Source organism: Falco biarmicus, chromosome 11 (genome assembly GCF_023638135.1).
Source record: "Falco biarmicus isolate bFalBia1 chromosome 11, bFalBia1.pri, whole genome shotgun sequence".
NCBI lineage: Eukaryota > Metazoa > Chordata > Aves > Falconiformes > Falconidae > Falco > Falco biarmicus.
In genome coordinates this window covers 29,725,954-29,745,003 of record NC_079298.1, presented here as the reverse complement: position 1 = coordinate 29,745,003, position 19,050 = coordinate 29,725,954, and the positions used below count along the sequence as shown (strand labels likewise).

The 19,050-nt window shown below is 49.6% G+C and overlaps 1 protein-coding gene across 1 annotated transcript; it reads right to left on the bottom strand.

The window, feature by feature from the left end:
- Positions 1-89: 89 nt before the first annotated feature.
- Positions 90-17,459, bottom strand: SCYL3 (SCY1 like pseudokinase 3). Its single transcript, XM_056355459.1, has 14 exons — positions 17,345-17,459; positions 13,665-13,956; positions 12,974-13,159; positions 12,190-12,303; positions 11,171-11,227; positions 10,317-10,419; positions 9,621-9,732; positions 8,906-8,983; positions 6,655-6,794; positions 5,745-5,932; positions 5,054-5,225; positions 3,137-3,280; positions 1,852-2,588; positions 90-524 (listed from the first exon to the last, which is right to left on the bottom strand). Exons 2-14 carry the CDS (start codon positions 13,827-13,829, stop codon positions 462-464), a joined length of 2,259 nt encoding a protein of 752 aa, XP_056211434.1. The 5' UTR covers positions 13,830-13,956; positions 17,345-17,459; the 3' UTR covers positions 90-461.
- Between the last annotated feature and the right edge of the window lie 1,591 nt (positions 17,460-19,050).

Sequence of the window (19,050 nt, the reverse complement as noted above, 5' to 3'; positions counted from 1 at the left end):
TCATCTCTTAGCTACAAAGTTAAAATGAGCCATTTCTAAGGGCTTTACTTTTCTGGGGAAAAAAAAAAAAGGCACATTAACCAAGGAACTCGGTGTGACTTTCATTTATTGTCATCAGTTTTTCAGAGCAGGGATGAGTTCTGGACCAGTGGCGTATACCACTCTGCCTCCAGTAGCACGTCAGCACCATCATGCTGTTCCTCTTTCCGGTAGCAGTGGTGCACATCACAGCTGGGCATATTGCTCGAGTGCAGGCCTCACTCCTGCAGTTTTTGGCACAGACTGGAAAGGAGCATCCATTGCAAGGGCTCAGGCCCCACGGGATCTTGCTGGCTGCTGCAGCAAGTGCCTGCCTTCTGGCAAAAGCAGTGCTGAGGTACTTAACTGTTGTATTGCGGAAGCAGCGACTTCTCTTACAGAATCCAACACACCACAGATTGCCTTTGTCTCTTTCCGTCCCATTACCAGTTAGTATCATCTTCCCAGTTCAACTCCTCTTCTTCACCCCAGCCTGCAGCCTCGGCCTAGAATGACATAAAATTATCAGCACTAAGGCACGTGTACTGTACTGAGCACAGCCACAGGAGCCTGCGTGGCTTGTGATGGCAGAGCAGGACATTTATCCAGTATGCTAAAAGCCCCTCATAAGACCAAAAAAGAAGTGCCCGTCTTTGCAGCTTTCTGTCCTAAAGAACTTCTAAATACAAAAGGGAACAGTTTAAAGATAAGAGCAAGCTACTGGGGAGAGCGGGTTGGGTTTTTCCCGCCCATTAAAATTAAAGCAAGAACTGTTTATCCCAAACCCACTTTACATTAAGAACTGGATGCTATAAACTACATTCCTTTCTCCCAGGAAACAGCTGTTGTCCTGCTGTATTCTAACACTATGAGTTTGATCTCACCCATCCACTGACAGTCTTGACTGCACTATAGTGTGTGATACTTTTCCCCTGCCTCATGGGGTTGATGTGATGACAGAGTTTATTTTCAAATAAACAACTTCAGTTTACATCCAAGGCTCCTCTCCCCATGCTACCTGCTACCCCTGTGCTAGCACTCTTGAGGCTGAATTAGCGAAACAACTTGAAATCAACACCTATTCCCTAATGGAGTTAGGTGTTCAGGTGGTGGTGTTGGGAGTGCTCCCTCCTCTCCTAGGAAACCACAGCAGTCGCTGTGATGGGGCTACAGGGATTTACCTGCTCACTTGAGAACTCCTAGTTCTCTGAAATGGAGAAATGTTTCTGCTATTCTTTCATGAAAACAAAGCACCCAAAAAGCTTTACTTTGTAGTCCAGAGGTTCTGGTTTCCTGGTTCTTTATTTACAGTGCTATTAGGTTTTCCCAGAAGAGCCAGGAGCAACACCAAGTCCTGAGCATCCTCTGTGCTTGAAAGCTCTCTTCCATCTGTGTGTGGGGCTGTTTCAACAGACAGAAATTCAGCCTTGTTTTACCTCTCTTGACAAAGCAAGACGCTCCCTAACCTCGTGGAGGATCCTTGCATCCAGGATACAGCAGCATAAATTACAAGATGGAGATAAAACTCCTCAGTCAGTGTCTTTAGCAGTGTAGGAGTCCATTCCTTATTTCTTAACACAGCTCCCTTGGTACTGTAGTAACCGCCCACTAAATTACCTGGTGCCTGGTTTAAGATGCATCATTCGAAGCTCAGCATCTTGTATTCACAGGTAAAGACTCAACTGTACGGTTGTATGCTGCTGCTGCTTCCTCAGGTTACCCACCATCTGATTAAGGAGCCAGCTGCTGCTACAACTGTATTGTGGTATGTACATGCTTTAGGATCCTCTCAAGCGTGCAGTCACTTAAACCCCACTGCCTATAGCCTCTTACCTCAATAACATCAGCTGCTGCAAATTTGGATGAAAACAGCACATTCTGGGAGGCACCTTCTCTGCTGGATACTACACCAGAGTGACTGGGAACAACTGCTTCTGTCCTCGCTTCAGGTAAAATCAAGATAGCTGAAGAAGGTTTAATGTCTGGGATCATGTCAGCAAACCAGTCCAGCTCAGGGTCTTGCACAGGTTTCCTTTTCACTTTGATCGTGAATTCTTCTCCTAGGCCAGACTCCAGTGAAGACTTCAACCTTTCCTTAAAGGTTGGTTTTGGCAGCACAGTTTCTCCGAGTTGCTCTGGATGGTTCCACTTGTCCTTGCTCCAGCTGTTCCCAGGGCAGGACGTTTTGGGGGGACTCAGTCTGAGGCTTTTGAATTCTTTGCTCAGTTGATGGGTACCTGACAGAGGCCTTGGCATTTCAACTGCATCAGCTTGTGTCACAGTGAGGCAATTTCCTGAGGACAGTTCAGGACTAGGGCTCCTGGGCTCAAAGTCATCCCAAGGCTTCTCATCAACATCATGTTCAGCAAAATGAGGTCCCACACTGCCCCGTGGCTCTCGGGGCTGAATCTGAATGTTCACAGTTTTCTCAGCATCTGTCTCCTCTGGCTCGCTCCAGTCTGGCCACTCCTCTGCTGGCTTTTCAGAGGTAGTCAAAGAGTTCCTGCTGCTCCCTAGTGTATTAATGCTTCCAGGAATTCCATTCAAGGGAGACTGAGTGTCTTGCTCACCTGTGGAAGACAAAGGTGTTACATGTGCCTGAAACTCCTTGACATCATAGGTAGCACCTGGCATGGAAATAAGCCAGTAATGCCAACTGGAAAGATGATTCCGTGCTAAGCTCCTCTTGTTCTAAGAAAGCACAGCCACCTTTCTGCGTGCAAAGGAGGGGTATTAATCTCGAAACTTTGGGGCAATAAAAGCTGACTGCTGATAAGCTACAGGTGGCAGAAAAAAGGCCATGAAAGTAAACTGAGTCAGCTCCTGAGGCCTACCTGTAGATCTAGCGTATCTACCAGGCTGTGGCAGGGGTGAAGAAGCATAGCAGAGAACCTGCTGTAAGGAAACAGAAATTCAAGGCCAGCCAGCAGCCTCTATCAGACTCTCAAATAACTATTCCCTAGGAAGTCAAGGGTCACGCTCTCCTTCCTTCACCGTTACCTTCCTTCGTTCAGTGAAGGTTTCAGATCAGTACATGGGGAGAAATGAACATCTTTTCAAGCAACACATTTGTAGAACACTTGCTTTCTAAAAAGGAAGAGCCAGGGCTAAGTTTTACCTGTCTTTGAAGCCAGTGGATTGTCTCGTCGCACAGAAAGCTTCTTGACAGGTACATTTCCAGAGACAGGGAACACACTAGAATTGTTCTTCAAGAGCAGGGAGGTTTGATTTCTCTGATTGCTTACAACGTGACTGGGGGAGTCTGCAGGGATAAAAGAAAGGACACCAGGTCCACAAGGTGTGTTGACAGTCTTAGTTGAAATTGCCTGCAGCACTGGAACGTTCTTATTTACAGCGCTGACGAGCAATACTGGATGAAGACTGGCACAGCAATCCTCCAGCTGCACCTCTCAATCTGTATATAACACAACACTCCTCTGTCCCTGCCATCTGCAGCTCTTGCCAGCACAAAGTTCAGGCAACTGTAAATGGTCAGGTTTTGCTGATAGGTTCTTTCATGAAATACACAATGAACAAACTGATTGTCATCAGAACAGACGCTTCAAAAATGCTGTGTGACACCTGGCTGGATCCAAAATCCCAGCTTCTGTACTGCATGGCATCACCCGTTCCCTGTTACCTGCCTCTCGTGCAAAAGCACAGCACTGAGAGTCGCAGCAATTCAGAGGATAAGCAAACTCATGCGAGGGCATGAGCAAAACTGCTTGCAGGAACACAGGCCTCTACCCCGAAGGCTGTGTGACAGCCTCCCTCGTGTCAAGGGACCCCAGTCAGGGCCACGCTCTGAAGCTGCAAAAGGCAGGTTTGTTTCCCTGAGCCAGTGACAGTGGCTTGGCAAGTGCCTAATTCAGTTTGCTTTTGGGAGTTGCAGTGTACCATCAGTGGTGGCGGCGATTCACCAGCATTGGCCTTGGCTGCACAAAGCTCTGTTGCCACCACCCCAGCACAGCATCCGCTTCCACGTGGCTTACCTGTGCTCCAGTGCTGCGCCTGCCTCGGCTGTGGCATTGGAAAGGTCTGCCCTTAATGACAGAACCCACCCCCACCCCAGAGCATCCTCGATAGATCCTTTTAGGGGCTTAAGCAAACAGCTTATTAAGCCTCACGCGTTCAGCCTCTAGCACTTTTTTGCAGGCTGTCACTCGCTAGTGAGGACAAAGGTGGTCTTTTTGTTGTTTGTCAGCAGTTAATCATGTCTAATTTTAAACGTATTCTGAAAAATAAGTCTGGCCTTGGCATGCAATCCAAAGGGATTTATTTACTATAGTCTACTAAAATAATGTAAAGAAAAATAATGCAATGAGCCATCCACAGATTTTAATAAAGGGTGGCAGCTGTCAGTACACACATAATCAGGAAGAAAACATTGATACTTAAATTGATCTCACTTGGTATCTATATATCTAAAGTAGAGCAAATGCAGATTCTTCCCTCCAGTTATAAGCATTCTTAGTTTCAATATCCAGAAAAACTTTCCCATAGTACACTTGGTTCCAAGTTATCTAGCAGGTGCAGGGACTACTGTCTTCATCTGGATTAGCTGAAAAGCCTCCTGAGAGCTGAGAAAATAGGGAAGTTCGTATTCTTTTTCCAATCTATGAATAGAAATTAGGGGAAGAGGATGAGATTTACTATTTTTAAAAACATGAGGGACAGAGGGAACATTAAACAACTATCTGGATTAAGTACATAAGTCCTTTAGAAGGACAGTATGATTTTCCACCAGACACACACATTTAACAATCTTTGCTTACAGAGATTCTTAAATGAAGAAGAGATTTAAATTTTTCCCCATGTATTTCCTACATGTAAAATATTTTTATAAAACTTTTCTTCTAGTATCAATTCTGTATCTGCTAACAGCAGCTAATTTAGAATTGAAGGTTAGCTGCACATTAGCTTTTTTGTCAATTAACCTGTCAACAGCAACACATTAATCATCCAAGAGGTTCTGCCTATGTTGCTTGGACAGAAGGGGCAAGAATCCCGAGAGCACTCTGACCATATCATTTACCTTCTGGGGAGAGATCAGCAGTCTTCATGAAGCTTGGTGCGGAGCTTTTGAAAATCTTTGTCCTTTCTCCACCTACAACTACTTCAGGCCCAAGCAGCGAGACGAGAACTGCTAAGCTGTGCAGCGTTATCGCAACAATAGAGTCACTGGTATCCCGAAGGCCCAGCAATACCTATGCAAAGAACATAATCATGTTACCAAGGGCAGAAAATTCTGCTTTTTCACTTCTTTCCCCTTGAAATGTTGTATTGCAGCACATTTCATTTCTATGATCTCCCGCAACTCTCAGTGGGTACTGGATGTTACTTTGTAGCATCAAAATCAGCCTTCCAGTTTGTGTTGCAAGCTAAAGAGGGTGGCTGATCCTAGTGCCTGAGGAGCGCTGGACCATAACGCCAGGGCACCCTGAGCTTAGACCAGTCACTCCTCCATTCTTGGCAGCTGTGGTGTGAAATAGAAACAGTTTCTTGTGACGGGTATCAGCCCAAGTGGTGTGCATGATGGCATCAGGTTTAACAAAACCAGAACTCCAGATGAGGATGGGGTGTGAGGGTTAGGGCTTGCACAGAACGGAGGTTACAAACTGTTTGTGGCCAGTGCTCTGAGATCCTAACTTTAAGCTAAGAACCAACCCAAACAGTAGAAATCCCATATTCTAGGATATACCGCATATTGTTTTCCTGTCCTTAACCTGTGGCAGTATGATGTTTTTCAACTCTTCCCGAGAGAACAGTTCTGCGTAGGCATGAATGTGAGACAGCAACACCATTCGGACATGCTCCTCGTGAACCTCAAATAGCTTCAGCAGCACCGGAATGACGTGCGTCTGGAACAAGGCTGGCGACAGGAGGCAGCTGGTCTGGCTTTCTCCAGTTTGCTCTAGGGAAGAGAGGTGAAGATGGGAAAAGGCTGCTCAACAACAAGACAGCTCACCCAAAAGCTACTCGACAGGAAACAGTCACAGCTGAGATTTACAGTGTCACCCCACTGCCAGGTCTGACTCTTTGTCACCTGCCAACACGGCCTGCTTGGGATGTCAGAGACGGGAGGGAGGAGAGGCAGCACTGCCACTGTCCATTGCTCGACAGCAACAGCTTTGAACACCAAAGGGTCCAACAGCCTCAAGGCGGGTATTGCTTGGCTGAAACACCAGTAGCTATTTAGGAAGAACTTTGAGAGAAAGGAGGCAAACAGCAGGGACAGAGATGGCTGGGGATCCAGCAAGTCAGGCTGAGCACCTCTTACAGAGGGAAGGAGAAGAGACTGAGCACTCTTTACAAAAGAATAAGAAGACAAAAGGGCAAGCAGGGCAGGGGAAAAGCGAGACGAGGGATATACAGTGAGCCACTGGGAAAGGCTGGGGTGGGAGGGTAGGGTGACACATAAACCTGGGAAAGAGCCCAGGTGATTCCTAGTTCTCCCGGAGCAGTGGAAAGTACTGCAAAGGGAGAAGCACATCTAACTCCCTTTTACCGCATGTTACAGTATTTGTTCTGGTTAAATAAACAACACTACTCCCTTGATTCAATGCAATGACCACTCTGAGTTCATCCCAAACTCGTCAGTAATAATTGTGACGAGAGAAGGTATTTAAAGGTCACCTTTCTTTGGCCCCAGCAGATGAGGAAGAAAACTCTTGACAGCTACAGGTTCTGCAAACACGAGCTGATTGAGTAGAAGAGGCACCAGCCGCGATGCTATCAGCTCCTCTGACAAGCCGGCCACCCTGTCCAGCAGGAATCTGTGTTCCAACAGAGAGCAGTTAGTAACAAGGCAGCCTTCCATGCATTTGCAACTGTTCCCCTTCATCCCAGTTTCCCCTCTTGCTGTGAATGCCTTCTTTCCTACAGTGTCTGTCGCAGCCCCTCACGCTGTGTGCGCTCAGCCTAGCAGGACAAGGCTCTGCTGCTGCCCGAGGCTTTTGGGCAAAGATAACGCAGAACAGGAGCCACAGACGCATCCTGTAAAACCCCACACGCAGATCACAGGTTGTCACGAGCACATCCAGGAGCACCACCGCACCTGCAGCTGGCACATGAAGACCGTGGCATCAAACTGTCTCTGAGCTGGTATCTCCCATGAAGTGCTACAGCAACAAAACTGCAGGAAAGAGTTGTCCTCTTGCCCCACAACCCGGTGCATCGAAAATGAATTTTCCTACTGCTTGAGAAAAGGCTGTTCTACTCACCACACAAGGGAAGTTCCCTGGGCAAAAAGGGAATCCCATTTTGAAGCCATTTCCATCTAACATTTTAGAGGTGGCCGACAGAGCATGGGTTGGGTTGGTTTATTTTTTAACTCCCAGAGTTTGACTTCGTGCAACTGCTCTTCCCTGTAGGATTTTCATTTTAAAAATGGCAGTAACAGGTATGGCTTTTCTCTAGGCTTGGAGGAGACTAAGGGCAATAATGCACATGCTGTGAAAGCCTCTCAGCCTAATAAAGGGGCAACACTGCCTTATCTTTAAGTGAAGTATTCATTCCCTCCCTCAGGAACACTGCTGTTACAGAGACAGTGGGAACAATTCTGAGTGCTGCTGCTGAGATCCCCTTTCCCCTCTTATTTCCTCAACTTTGTGTCAAGCTAGTGAAATCAAACTCGTATTACAGCCAATGGTGACCCACAGCAGTATAAAACAGGCCGGAAAAGAGCTCTGTAAGAACATCCAGGCTCTTTTATGGCTTCTCCCTCTTTCAGGCCCGGATAATGCCATGACTACACGGAAGCTTCCCTTACAGAACACTTCTTGGGGGCCATGACAATAGGTTTTCCTGCAGATGCTGCACTACTGCAGTCAAGACATCTGCTACAGACAGCAGCTTTACCCACACAGGGCTGGTTCCACAAGAGTAACTCACCCAACATGTTTTATTGAAAAAACTCTCAGCAGTTTAGAAGATCTGCCTAAATGGAAAAAAATTTCAGCCTCAACAGGTGCTTGGTGCTAGATTTCCTTTTTCTGCAAACCCACATCTAAAATAAAGCTACTTCTAAGACTGAGGCAAGGGAAAGACTCTTTTTTCCAACACGTTAATAGGTCTCTGATAATTCAGAGTATTTTGCAACTGGGCAAGCAGATAGCTCTCGTGTAAAAAACCAGGACCCCGGCACAGCTCCAGTGAGGAACTGTTCACCAAAGCTCAAGCCGCTGTTACAGGCCATGCTCCCACCTCTACTGCAATACTACAGCACATGAAAGGCTTTTCAAATAATTCCTGCTTAGCTGTGGTGCAGTGGGAGGGGGAAGAGAACCTGAATAATTTAACTTCTGTTCATAACAGCAGCATTACGCCCCACAAAGTGCATTAACTCAATTAGAATGTGGACAATGGAAAAATTCTTTCCTTTTCATAACCCTGTGCTCCTGGGAAAGCTTCTGTTCTTGGCCCTGCAGGAGCTCAATCCAGCTGCTAGCAAGCAGACAGGATTCAGAAAAGCACACCTGAAGTGACACATGTCACCACAGTCCGGTTTCTGACTGATTCTTCAGCGACAGCAATTGGTCTGTGACAGGTACAGACACCGCTGCCCACACAGCCGTGCACAGCGTCACTCCTGTGCTGTGAGTGTGTGAATGAGGCAGAGCCCAGCAGGTACTACTCCTCCCGAGTGCCAAACCACTCACAAGAAAATGGGAAAGGAAGGAGTGAAATTTCCTCTTGGATGCGATCACTACTTTGGCTGTAGTGCCCAAAATACTACAGAGCAAACAGTGTTCCGCTAAAGCAATCGTAGCCTGCCGCCTGAGGAACTACCTCTCTGGCCACTAGCCTTCCCAGGTGCCCCCACAGTCCCGTTTGGCAGAAGTATTTCTGAAATAAGAAGCTTCCAGATTATACTTTCTTCACTTACTTGAAAAATTCAGTTTTTTCCTCCTCAGACTTTAGTGTTAAGGTCTTCAGAAAATTCACAACTTCCAGAAAATCATTCCTAAGCACAAAAACGTATGCTATCAAACTGTGATCCTTATTGATGCTTAAACCACCCACAACTAAGAGATTGCAAATTCCTGCCTTTATTTAGCAGAGAGAACTAGACAGAGGGAAACAAGTCAAACACTGGCAGACCAAGAACAGCCAGTGTGGAGGTGTGACCACTTCCCCATGCAGTGCCAGAGGAAGACCCCAGGCAACGTGGCATCAGCCACCTCTCACCACCTTACCAGGGCAATGAGGAGAACAAAGTGCTGCCCTACACTAATGCCACCACCCAGAAAAGCACTCAGGTGACAGCAGACGCAGCTCTGTGGGCATTGTCTTGCAGCCTGCTTTGCTCCAATGGTATCACTAATGACTTTATTTTCTAGAGCATTTCCTACCACCTCCCACGAGCAGGGGGAGATCCAGCTGACTGGGTGTGACTAAGGGACACGCTTCTGTCAGCACTGCCAGCTCAGCACCTCATTTGGAAGGCTGATCATGCTTGCTTAATTTTATGAGTCTCTTTGTCAAAGATCCCTGTAAGAGGCAGGGAGTCTGCACTTCCCATCTGGTAAGTAACACAGTTGCAACACAGAAATAAGCGGTATCAAGACATACCAAGAGAGGCAGGATCTTCCTTTCCTTACCTGAAGAACTCGTGAGACAGTAAGCTGGACAGTGGTGGACGACACTTTGGATCTGGATTTAGTAGCGTACAGTGCAAGGTTTGCTGAAAGCTGGAGAGAATGTCCACTGAAACTGAAAGCCAGAGCGCCTACAGTTAGCCTTCTCTCTCAACACCAAACAAGCTATGTTCAGGAGTCCTCCACCCTCCCCAAAACTTAATTTTTAGCTCTGTTAAACAACAAAATTGCTCATAACTGTCCCTAAAGGAAGGGAAAACAGCATTTCCATTTCTCTTCATAAGCTGCTTGGCTGTTGGGGCACCAAGGAGTGCTACTGTCCTTCCAAGAAGCTTCCTGCTCCCTCTCTGCTAGAAGGCAGGAGACCTGCTCAGCCGCGGAACACAGCACCCACGCACCTGCACCCATAACCCCGATGAAGCGGCTGGTGGGGCAGGACTGAGCGAACCCCTGACAGCGCAGATTTGGGAGTGCTTGGGTTACCCAGGCTGGTGACCTCCAGCCACATCTGACAATGTTCAAATGCAGGAAAAAGGGAATACAGAGGAGCTGGTTTGCATTTTAACTTGGCAAACATGAAGGACAATGGCCACTGAACCCGTAGCACATCTGCCAGCTGCAACAAAAGGCAAACAGCTCAACGTGCACAAAGAAGCTGCAGAGGCCTGTCAATAGCAAAATAAACGTGTCATTCCTCACCCTGATCATTTAGGACTGTCAGGAGATTTTCAACTGTTGTTCCAAACGCATAGGCATCCCTCGCGTGTCCGTAGCTGTTGGGCAGAATTTTGAAATCTGCAGACTGAAAATAAAACCAAAAACATTGGCAAAGCAGGAGTTTATGAAATACCTGGTAGTCTCCATGAGTCTCTGTTCCCGCCCTATACACTCTCCAGTTCTTTTCGTAGCCTCAAAGCTCCACTAAGTACCCTAGAACTTTCTAGTACAAACAGAATATTATACTAAAAAAACCCTCCACCAGGGACTTTATAACCCAAAGGAGCAACTACATCATGATGAAACAATTCGCTGATGAATGCATGCAGCAACTGCAGGTCAACAGCTGTCAGCATTTCTATGGAAACAGGTGATAATTAGAGAGAGAAGGAACACTCCTTTAGCATAAGCAACTCAGAGGATGCTTAATGTCTGGGAGGTGACTAACAAGTGAGAAAAAGGCTGTTACAAGAGCTACACAACCATGTGACCACAGCGATCTGGGCAATCTCAGCAACTACTCTGTAATTTTTGCAAAGCTTTGGTGATTTTGAAGCATTAAAGCTGCAGCACAAAGCGTTTGAAAAATAGTATGAGAACCTGCTGTCCCATCGTTCCTCATTCAGAATTTCAGTTCCCTGTGCCCAGCACCATTCCCAAACCAGGGATGGGACAGAAGGGGGCAAAAAGGAAGAGAGTGAACTTCAGATATTACCCAATAGCCACTTCCTCCCATTCAGGCATAAGAAAACAAATCATGTGAATGAAAATTTATTTCCTGAACATCACACTTTTGTTGCCAGCACAAGGTTCCTCCAGCAAGTGACGTTACTCACCATCTCCTCACAAGGGATGCATGACTGGTCTCGTACCGACTTAACATGACAGAGGAACTGGAAGGAGAAGAAGGGAGACATAAACTGCCTCAATGGCTTATCTGTGCCAAGCAGCCCGAGCAGGCTCTCCTCGCCGGCCAGGGCCGAGCGTGTGGCAGGAGGTCCCTTCAGCTGGCACCCAGGGCAAGCTGCACTTTGCTTTGCCCAGAGGGGGAAGCAACAAACGGGCCAGGTGTGAAGCACCAAGCTGACAAAAAGCAACTTCAGGGCATCACAGCCAGCTCATCCCTTGTAGTCCTCCATCCTATCATCCCGCATGATCTGTCTGGACAGGGAAAGGATTTCATGAGCTTTATCAGTCCGGTTTTACTGCTGTGCTCTTTGCATTGTTGTGCACCACCACACACACCAGCTGCATATGTCTGCCTGATCCCTTCTGAAAGGTGATACACACCAGGGACACTCGGTACAGTTCATGAAGGATTTGTAGATCCTCCTCGAGAAAAGGCAGTATGTATTTACGACACAGTGCCAGGCTGCAGCAATGACTCTGCACAGCATGCAGCAGAAACCAAACCAGGAATTTTTCTGCTAATACCAGTAACAAGCAAAGATGCCAGCAGCAGAAGCAAAGGAATCATTTACATTATTTTCTTGATTGATTCATTTCAATCTGGATCTTCCTGTGTCACACTAAAGCTGGTTTTTTTTTTCAAGTTTGTTTTTAAATCAGTCCAAGGAAGCAAAGATTTCTCCCTCTCTTCAGTCTTAACCGACCCTCCAGCCAGCAGTCTCCCTTAGCAAAGCAGCTGCCTTTTGCCTAATGGGGAGTTAGCTTCTGTCTGTGTAGACATTGTAGTGTACAGTTACGGCATCCTTACAGCACAGATTCAGATCAGAGCTGGAAGTGAGCCAACACACTTAATAGTAAATTCAGACACCTAGAAGGACTTGGGCATTCACATCCACAGATGGCCAGCTGCAGCAGGCCATGAGCCTGCACTCCGCTTGGCACTTACCTCTGGGGTGGCTTCATTGAAGTTACAGACGGTTTCCATTCCTCCCAGCTTCCAGTGCCCATCCTCACTTACAAACACGGATGATAAACAGACATTGTTATGCGTTAGGTTTCCCTAAAACATAAAGAAAAAAAAAGAAAAGGATAACAGACTTGGGTATAGGTGAAGACCTAAAATCTTAATCAGCGTTAATTAGGTGCTGTGAGGAGCTGAGGAAAAGCTGTGAAAAAGCACACAATTCTAAAGGCCTTTCGGGATGCTGGCGACTAGCAGGTATCAGGCAGAAGGGCTGGGGTTTTAGAGCAGACAAAGCTCTAATTGTCACAGCCCTTGCAGTGTTACCGTAAATCCAGAGGAGACCTCTGACTATGAACACAAGGCCCAAAAGCTACAGTCTGAGCTGGGATTGAACTGCAGTCCTGGACAAACACACGGTGCCAAAACGGGAGCAGTGACACCAATCTCTGACACGTGGCAAGAGCTGTAAATAAATGCCACGGCCAAGCAATCCCATCTCCCCAAAGTAAGCAGCACTACAAGCAGATGTCACTTCATGAATGGAGAACTGCTCCCTTACTTCAAAAACCCACAGCGTTTTCAGTTACCTTTCCTCCTACAAAGCAGCCAATGATTTTAGCAATTTCAGCCTAAAAGAACTGTGGGGTGAGTGTCTGTGAGGAATCATGAACGAGACGGTCATCCAGGCAAGCCCAGGTACAACGCTCTCCTGTCACATTCATCTGGCTCCCACCAAAGCCCGATAACTATTGCCAGTGATACCCACCCTGTCATGGAGGAAGATGAGCGCCAGCAACACATCGTAGATCCCTGCACAGACTTCTGCGGAAGAGAGCGTCTCCAGGACCATCTCCAAAGGCTTCACACGTTCAGTAACCAGGTGGATCCCATTTGCTTCCACAGTGCAAGAGAGGAAGCGCAGAAGGCAAGGGTGGCGCAAGGTTTTCAGGTGCTTCCAGAAACAAAGATGTGCGTTAAATCTCCTCCAAGGCATCTCTTTTGGCTGCAGAGCTTAGCCTTGTACTTTTAGCCAAGTTTTTGGCTTGAATTTAGACAGCCCATCCCTGCTCCTCACCAAGCACTGGGCACACTCACTCATTGCAAAACTTCTTATAATACATCTAGATACAAAGTCTTACACAGAATACACATAGTATTTTGGGTAGGATCCACCTCCCTGACTTCTGCCTGCAGGAAGAGACCAGTACTTTGCACAGTAATGCAGGTATCGCTACCTGAACATCACTGCCTGCCGCCACTCGCGCCACGTGGCGCACGATGAGTTTCGCAGCTGCTGACCCCCTTCTTCCCCCCTGCACGGCAGCCAGGGTCAACTTCCACCTTTTCTCCTGCCCTTACTCCCCAAGGGTTTGACCCTCATTAACTGATTCCTACCCTGCCAAGAAAAAGGAGGGACAGCTCTGACAAGTCTGTCCCAGGCACGCTCTCTACGGTACCTTGGCAGCTTTATTAACTTTATCTTCATTCTCTCGCTTGTAGACAAAAACCGAAGCGAGTTTGCCATCTTGTAGCACAGCCGGATAAATCGTGTGTCCAGTTGGCAGCGTGAAGGACGGCTCTTCTAGTGCATAGCTCTTTAAAGCGCTGTTCTCCGAGCCCATCACTTGCAGAGTCTGGCCGTTGTAGAGCTTCCCCCTTGATGACAAACAGGCCTTTGGGTGAAGGATTATTTTTTCCAGAGAGATTTCGCTCCGGCAGGTGCTGTACAGTTCTCCTTCAGAGCATTTTCTGCAAAACATGGAACAGCCATGAAGAACCTTCAAAAAATCCCCGTAATTTCTTTTGTAAAGGAAACCAAATGTCCACAAAAGGGTTCAGATCAACAGGCGAGCAGCATTCCAGCTGTGGATCTAGGAGTGTGCTGGTATCTGTGTCGGCATCACCATCAGTCATCACCAGTTCCGACACACAGATGAACAAACAGTACAGCATCCACAGTTAGTCTTTGACTGGCTACCAAACCGAGAATCCACCAAAACCGGGATCCACCAATACCCCCAGTCATGCAGACACCTACTCCAGAGGTTTAATTCCAATTCAGCACGGTCAGCAGTTCGGAACCGTGACTGCCACCACCTCAGGGCACAAGGAGCCCCTGGCCTTCGTAAAAACAGCCATTCCTGTTCCACAAGCCGCAGAGGATTTCAGTGAAGCTACAGTCAGGTAACCTCCGCCAGCGGCATGCTTCCCCATCACCACCCCCCGACTGCCTTCTCTCCATCTGACAAATACTCCATCTGCCTGCCAGCTCTTCCTCCCACAGCCTCTGTCAGGAAGAGACCGACACGGACTTTTGTGCTGCTTCCTCACACACAAAACTGATAAAACAAACATGCTGATTGCAGAGGCTCTTCTAGAAAACACTGACAGAGCATACATATGCTCTGGGATCAGGCTTGTGATCACAGGCTAAGGGTGAGACCCAGAATATCGGTCTGTATACAGAAGTTAGCGAACGATCTTTAGTAATGAAAGGAGGAGAGTGCAAAACCTCAGTTTTCAGGAAAAGTGGGGAAAAGAACTGCCCACCCCCCAAGTGTGGTTTTGCAACTGGAGAACTGCTTTATGATGGTTGTTTCCAGCCATGACCTGGGGCTGCAGGAGGGCAACGACATGGGATTGGAGGGCAAAGACACGGGAGTCTCAGCTCCCTGACAGGGCTGCTCCAGCAAAGCTGTGGTTCTGCTCCTTGCTGGTGTCTCTAGTTCATGCCCTCCAGGAGCTCCAAGGTCAGCGGCGCTGGGGCCTTTCGGAAGGACAGCTGGTCTGTTAACAGTGTCCTGGCTTCTTTTTACAGCCTCAATTAAGAATTAGTTAGCTAAATGATTGCCCAACACTTTCCCCAAAGTATCCTATATTTAAATGTGTTATGATCTGATGTTTTTATTAAATGTAAAGATGCCAACTGCACAACCCACTAGTCAACAAGAGCACCGGGAAGGAGCAGAATGCTCCCTTTCTAATAGGCTTCATACAAATCCTTGCTCACGCATCGTTTAATTGCCTTTGTTAGCCAACTCTTCTGTAACAAACAAGTAGCTACAACTCCAGATGTGCTTCTCGCTAGGAGGAATGAACCCTATGAACACATTAGATACGGGAACCAGGACACCTTACAGCTCTTAACTCGGATGCGAACAGACCTTAACCCTCCAGAGCATACCAAGTGAGTGTACAATAACCACCACAGCTTGAAATTATGTTGTGGTTTTTTTAAAAATTAAGCTTCTGTGTCCTGATCCACCTAAAATCTAACACTGAATTAACCACAGAACACGCAACCTCCTATCATTCTCTCCCCTCTAGTGTCAGGGATGGATCTGCACCTTTTTAATGCCAATTCCTTTAACGTGACCTTTAAGAAATAAAGGAAAAGCCATGGAAGTTTGAACTGCAGCTTCCCAGCACTACACAGAGGGGCCAACAGGTGAAAAGGAAACATGATGCAGCAGTTACGTGTTTCTAAAAAGGACTTTTCTTGTAAACTCCTTGGCACAGAAGGCCTCACACTGCCCTGAGATGGACGGGCTTCCCCTCCAGCCGGCCCACGGAAGCTCTGCCCTGGCTCACCCCAAGTTAATGTTCCACCCATGTGCATTGGCACCGGCTGCTCCTCTTGGGCACAGCTCAGTGCATTTATCTGTATCCTCTGCTCCTTCCAGCTTTGCTTTGTTTGCTAGCTCGACTTTAATGATTTTTCAGTCAGACTGTGCATATGACAGCTGAAAGTCTCTGCGGTGACCCAGTGTCTCCCACTCCTCCAAATACATATGGATGTACGTATCCATTCACCGGTTACAAACTCAGCTTCAGAGATGCCTGCAGTTCAGAAATATTGTAACCTCAGCTTCATTGAAATAACTGCGATCTACTTGAGTGCCACTGTATGACAGCCAGCTCCAAACAAACTTCCCCGACTCCAGGTAACCGCCTCTCAGGAGCTCTCAGGACCAGCAGCTGAGCGCCTTAAGTGAGCAGCTTTGAATAACCGAGCGGCAACAGCAGCCCGTGGAACCACGAGCCGTACTTTTCAGGAGCATGTCAGCTTCACAAAACTACCTCTTGGTTTCTTTTCTTTTTCACGGCACTCCAAGACATGTCAGCTATTGAAACTCCAGCAGGCAAAAGCATTTGCAAAGGTGTATGCCTTAGGTGTATGTTTTAGGTGGCTGCCCACTTTACAACATTTTAATATCATATTTCCAATAAACTGTAAACACACAGCGCACCGTGAGATGGAGAGGAGCCCAGCAGGGAAAGCCAGAGGGACTGGTAGTTAAGAACAATTTGGGTTTGCTACCATAAACGGCATTAAGTGTTGGAATTTCAATTTAGCTTCTTTGTGGAGCGATAACACTCTGCGTGCAAGGCAGCCACATGAAACACGTACGCTAAGCCCCACCACTCCACAGCTAAGAGCGAGGCAGCTCCCAGCTTTCCGCTGGCCCTGCCACCCCCCATGCCGACAGAGCCTCCTGGAAGCCGCTGTCAGGGGCAATGGCAGCTTTGCTCCCCCAAAATGGGGTTTCCCAACACCCGTCGGCCGGGCACCTTGCAGGGGCAGCGCCGGGCACGCAGGCAGGCGGGCAGCAGCAGGCAACCGCCGCTCCGGGCCGGGAACCGCGGTGCTGGGCACCTTCCGCAGGGCGGTCACCCGGGCAGCAGGCGGGGGCACGGAGCACGGGTTAACGCGGGGAGCCCCGAGAGGCACCGGCTGCCGGGAGCCACCGGCTGCGCCAGGCACGCAGCTCAGCGCCAGGCACCAACGCGGCACCGGCTGCCCCGACCCCAGCCCCGGGGCGGGCACCCGCGCCCAGGGAGGCCGCAGCCCGCCGGGCTGGCAGCACCCGGCCCGAGCCAGGCCCCGGACACCGCCGCGGCCCAGGCCCGGAGGGGCGCAGCGCCCCGGCCCTGCGGCGCCAACGTCCCGCAGCCGGGCGCCGGCAGCGCCCTGCCCAGCTCCCCGGGGCCGCCAGGGCTGAGGTGCGGAGGCCCCCGCCGCCCCGCTCCCAGCCCCGCCAGCCGCCCGGTGACGGCCGCCATAAGCCCCCCGCCACTTGCCACCGCCCGCCTCCGCCATCAGTGCCCGCCGCCCCCCGGGAAGGCCGGCGCCCACCTGCTCCCCGCCGGCCCGGGCAGGGGGTGCCGCCTCGGCCCCGCCGGCCGCTCCCTCCCTCACGGCGCGGCCGCCCGCTCCCGCTTCCGGCACCGGCGATGGGCGGGACCGGGCACCGCCCCCTGCCTCGCGCGCCCCCTGGCGGCCGGCGGGCGCTGTGCTGCCCGAGGGGCGCGGCCCGCCGAGCGGCGCCGGCCGCCATTTTGGCTGTGGGCGAGTCTCCTCACGGCCCGCCCTCGGCGGCGCGCCCCGGCCCTCAGGGATGGCGGCCGAGCACCGAGCGGACCGCAGCCCACCTCTGTGCTGGGGGCCGCCCGGCCGCCCCCTTTCCGCCCCTGGGCGCCTCAGGCGCGGGGGCCAGGCCGGCCCCTCACCTCAGCCTCGGTGGCGGCGTGGAAACGAGCCGTGCCGCCCCTGAGTTATGGCCTCCCTCCCTCCCTCCCTCCCTCCAGCACAGCGCGGCCCCCTGTCCCCCGGCTGCGCGCAGTGCCTGGGGCGGGCTCCCCGCACCCCTGCCCTGGGGCACCCGGCCGTGCCGCCCCATCCAGCCCCGACACGGGGCGAGCGGTGAGGCCGGGGGTCCGTCCAGCGCTGCCCCACGCCATCGCCACGCTGAGGTGACATGTGCTGAGGTGACATGTGCCTCGTAAGGCCACCTATTGAAATGCCGTTAAAACTAATTGCTCTCTGCACTGCAGAGTAAAGTGACTCTGGGGAGAGATTTCATGTGAGTATTTTGGACAGCGGAACGAATGTTGAAAGGAATTACTACAGTGCGGTGGGAGGTCTGGGCTTTTCACACGCTATTTTCATATCGCCAGTGTTATTCCAGTTTCATGCAGCGCCAGGGCGTGAGGATGTGGTTTGCTCAAATCATTTTGAACCGAACACTTTGCGTGAGCAGGGTGCAGCAGCACACCCCATACCCGCGGCCTTGTCTAGACAAAGATTTAATAGCAATGGCAGCGTGTTTAACAAAGGTGGTCTAAGCCATGCTAACTCCTTGGTTTTCTTTAGTGACTAAACTCCCACCAGTTTAGCCTGCATTAAATTCTGGGCCATCACATGTCACGTGAACTTTGTAGAGCGTATTCTTTAGCGATATGCTTTCCCCCTGCTTTCTAGCAAAGCCTCCCAGTCCCTGCCCAGTGCAGGTACTCCCAGAGACACAGGGCTGCTGGCCAGTGGCTTGTTGAGGCTGGAGTCCCTTCAGCACAACAAAACGACACGTATCTGGACAGAAAAAGGGATCCTCTCAGATGCACATGCAAACTCCATTCAGTTGAGCCTCATGGTCTCTTTAAGCAAGCAAAGAGGAAGGCTTTCTTCTACATCTGCACACGGTGAGTTCTGTAAGCTGGCACGTCAGGGTTAACAAAGGGGAAGAGTGCCAGGAGTTAACTTTTAAAAAGAAAAGTCCGCTGCTCTGGCAGAGGGATATATTGGCAGCTGGATGACCTGGGTCTTCTGAAGTAAAGCAGAGAGATGATGGGAGGAGGAAGGTGCAGGAAAGTAGTATGGGTCATACACGGTGTGTGAGGCAAAGTGTGTCACACATTATGGGGTAACATCATGCATACAGGAACAGATACTAAAATTAAGCTCAGGTGTGCCACCTCCCTTTCAGTGGTAGGAAAGATCTTAAGTCTTTGGCCCAAATGGCACAGTTGTGCCAACAGATCCCAGGCCCAAAGCGCAAAACAAGG

Coding starts and splice junctions, on each gene's coding strand:
- SCYL3 (XM_056355459.1), bottom strand. CDS start 13,829: ATGGGCTCGGAGAACAGCGCTTTAAAGAGCTATGCACTAGAAGAGCCG. Junction 13,160..13,664: donor AAGTTAATAAAGCTGCCAAG/GTACCGTAGAGA, acceptor TGTTTCTGGAAG/CACCTGAAAACCTTGCGCCA. Junction 9,733..10,316: donor GACAGTCCTAAATGATCAGG/GTGAGGAATGAC, acceptor TCTGGCTTTCAG/TTTCAGTGGACATTCTCTCC.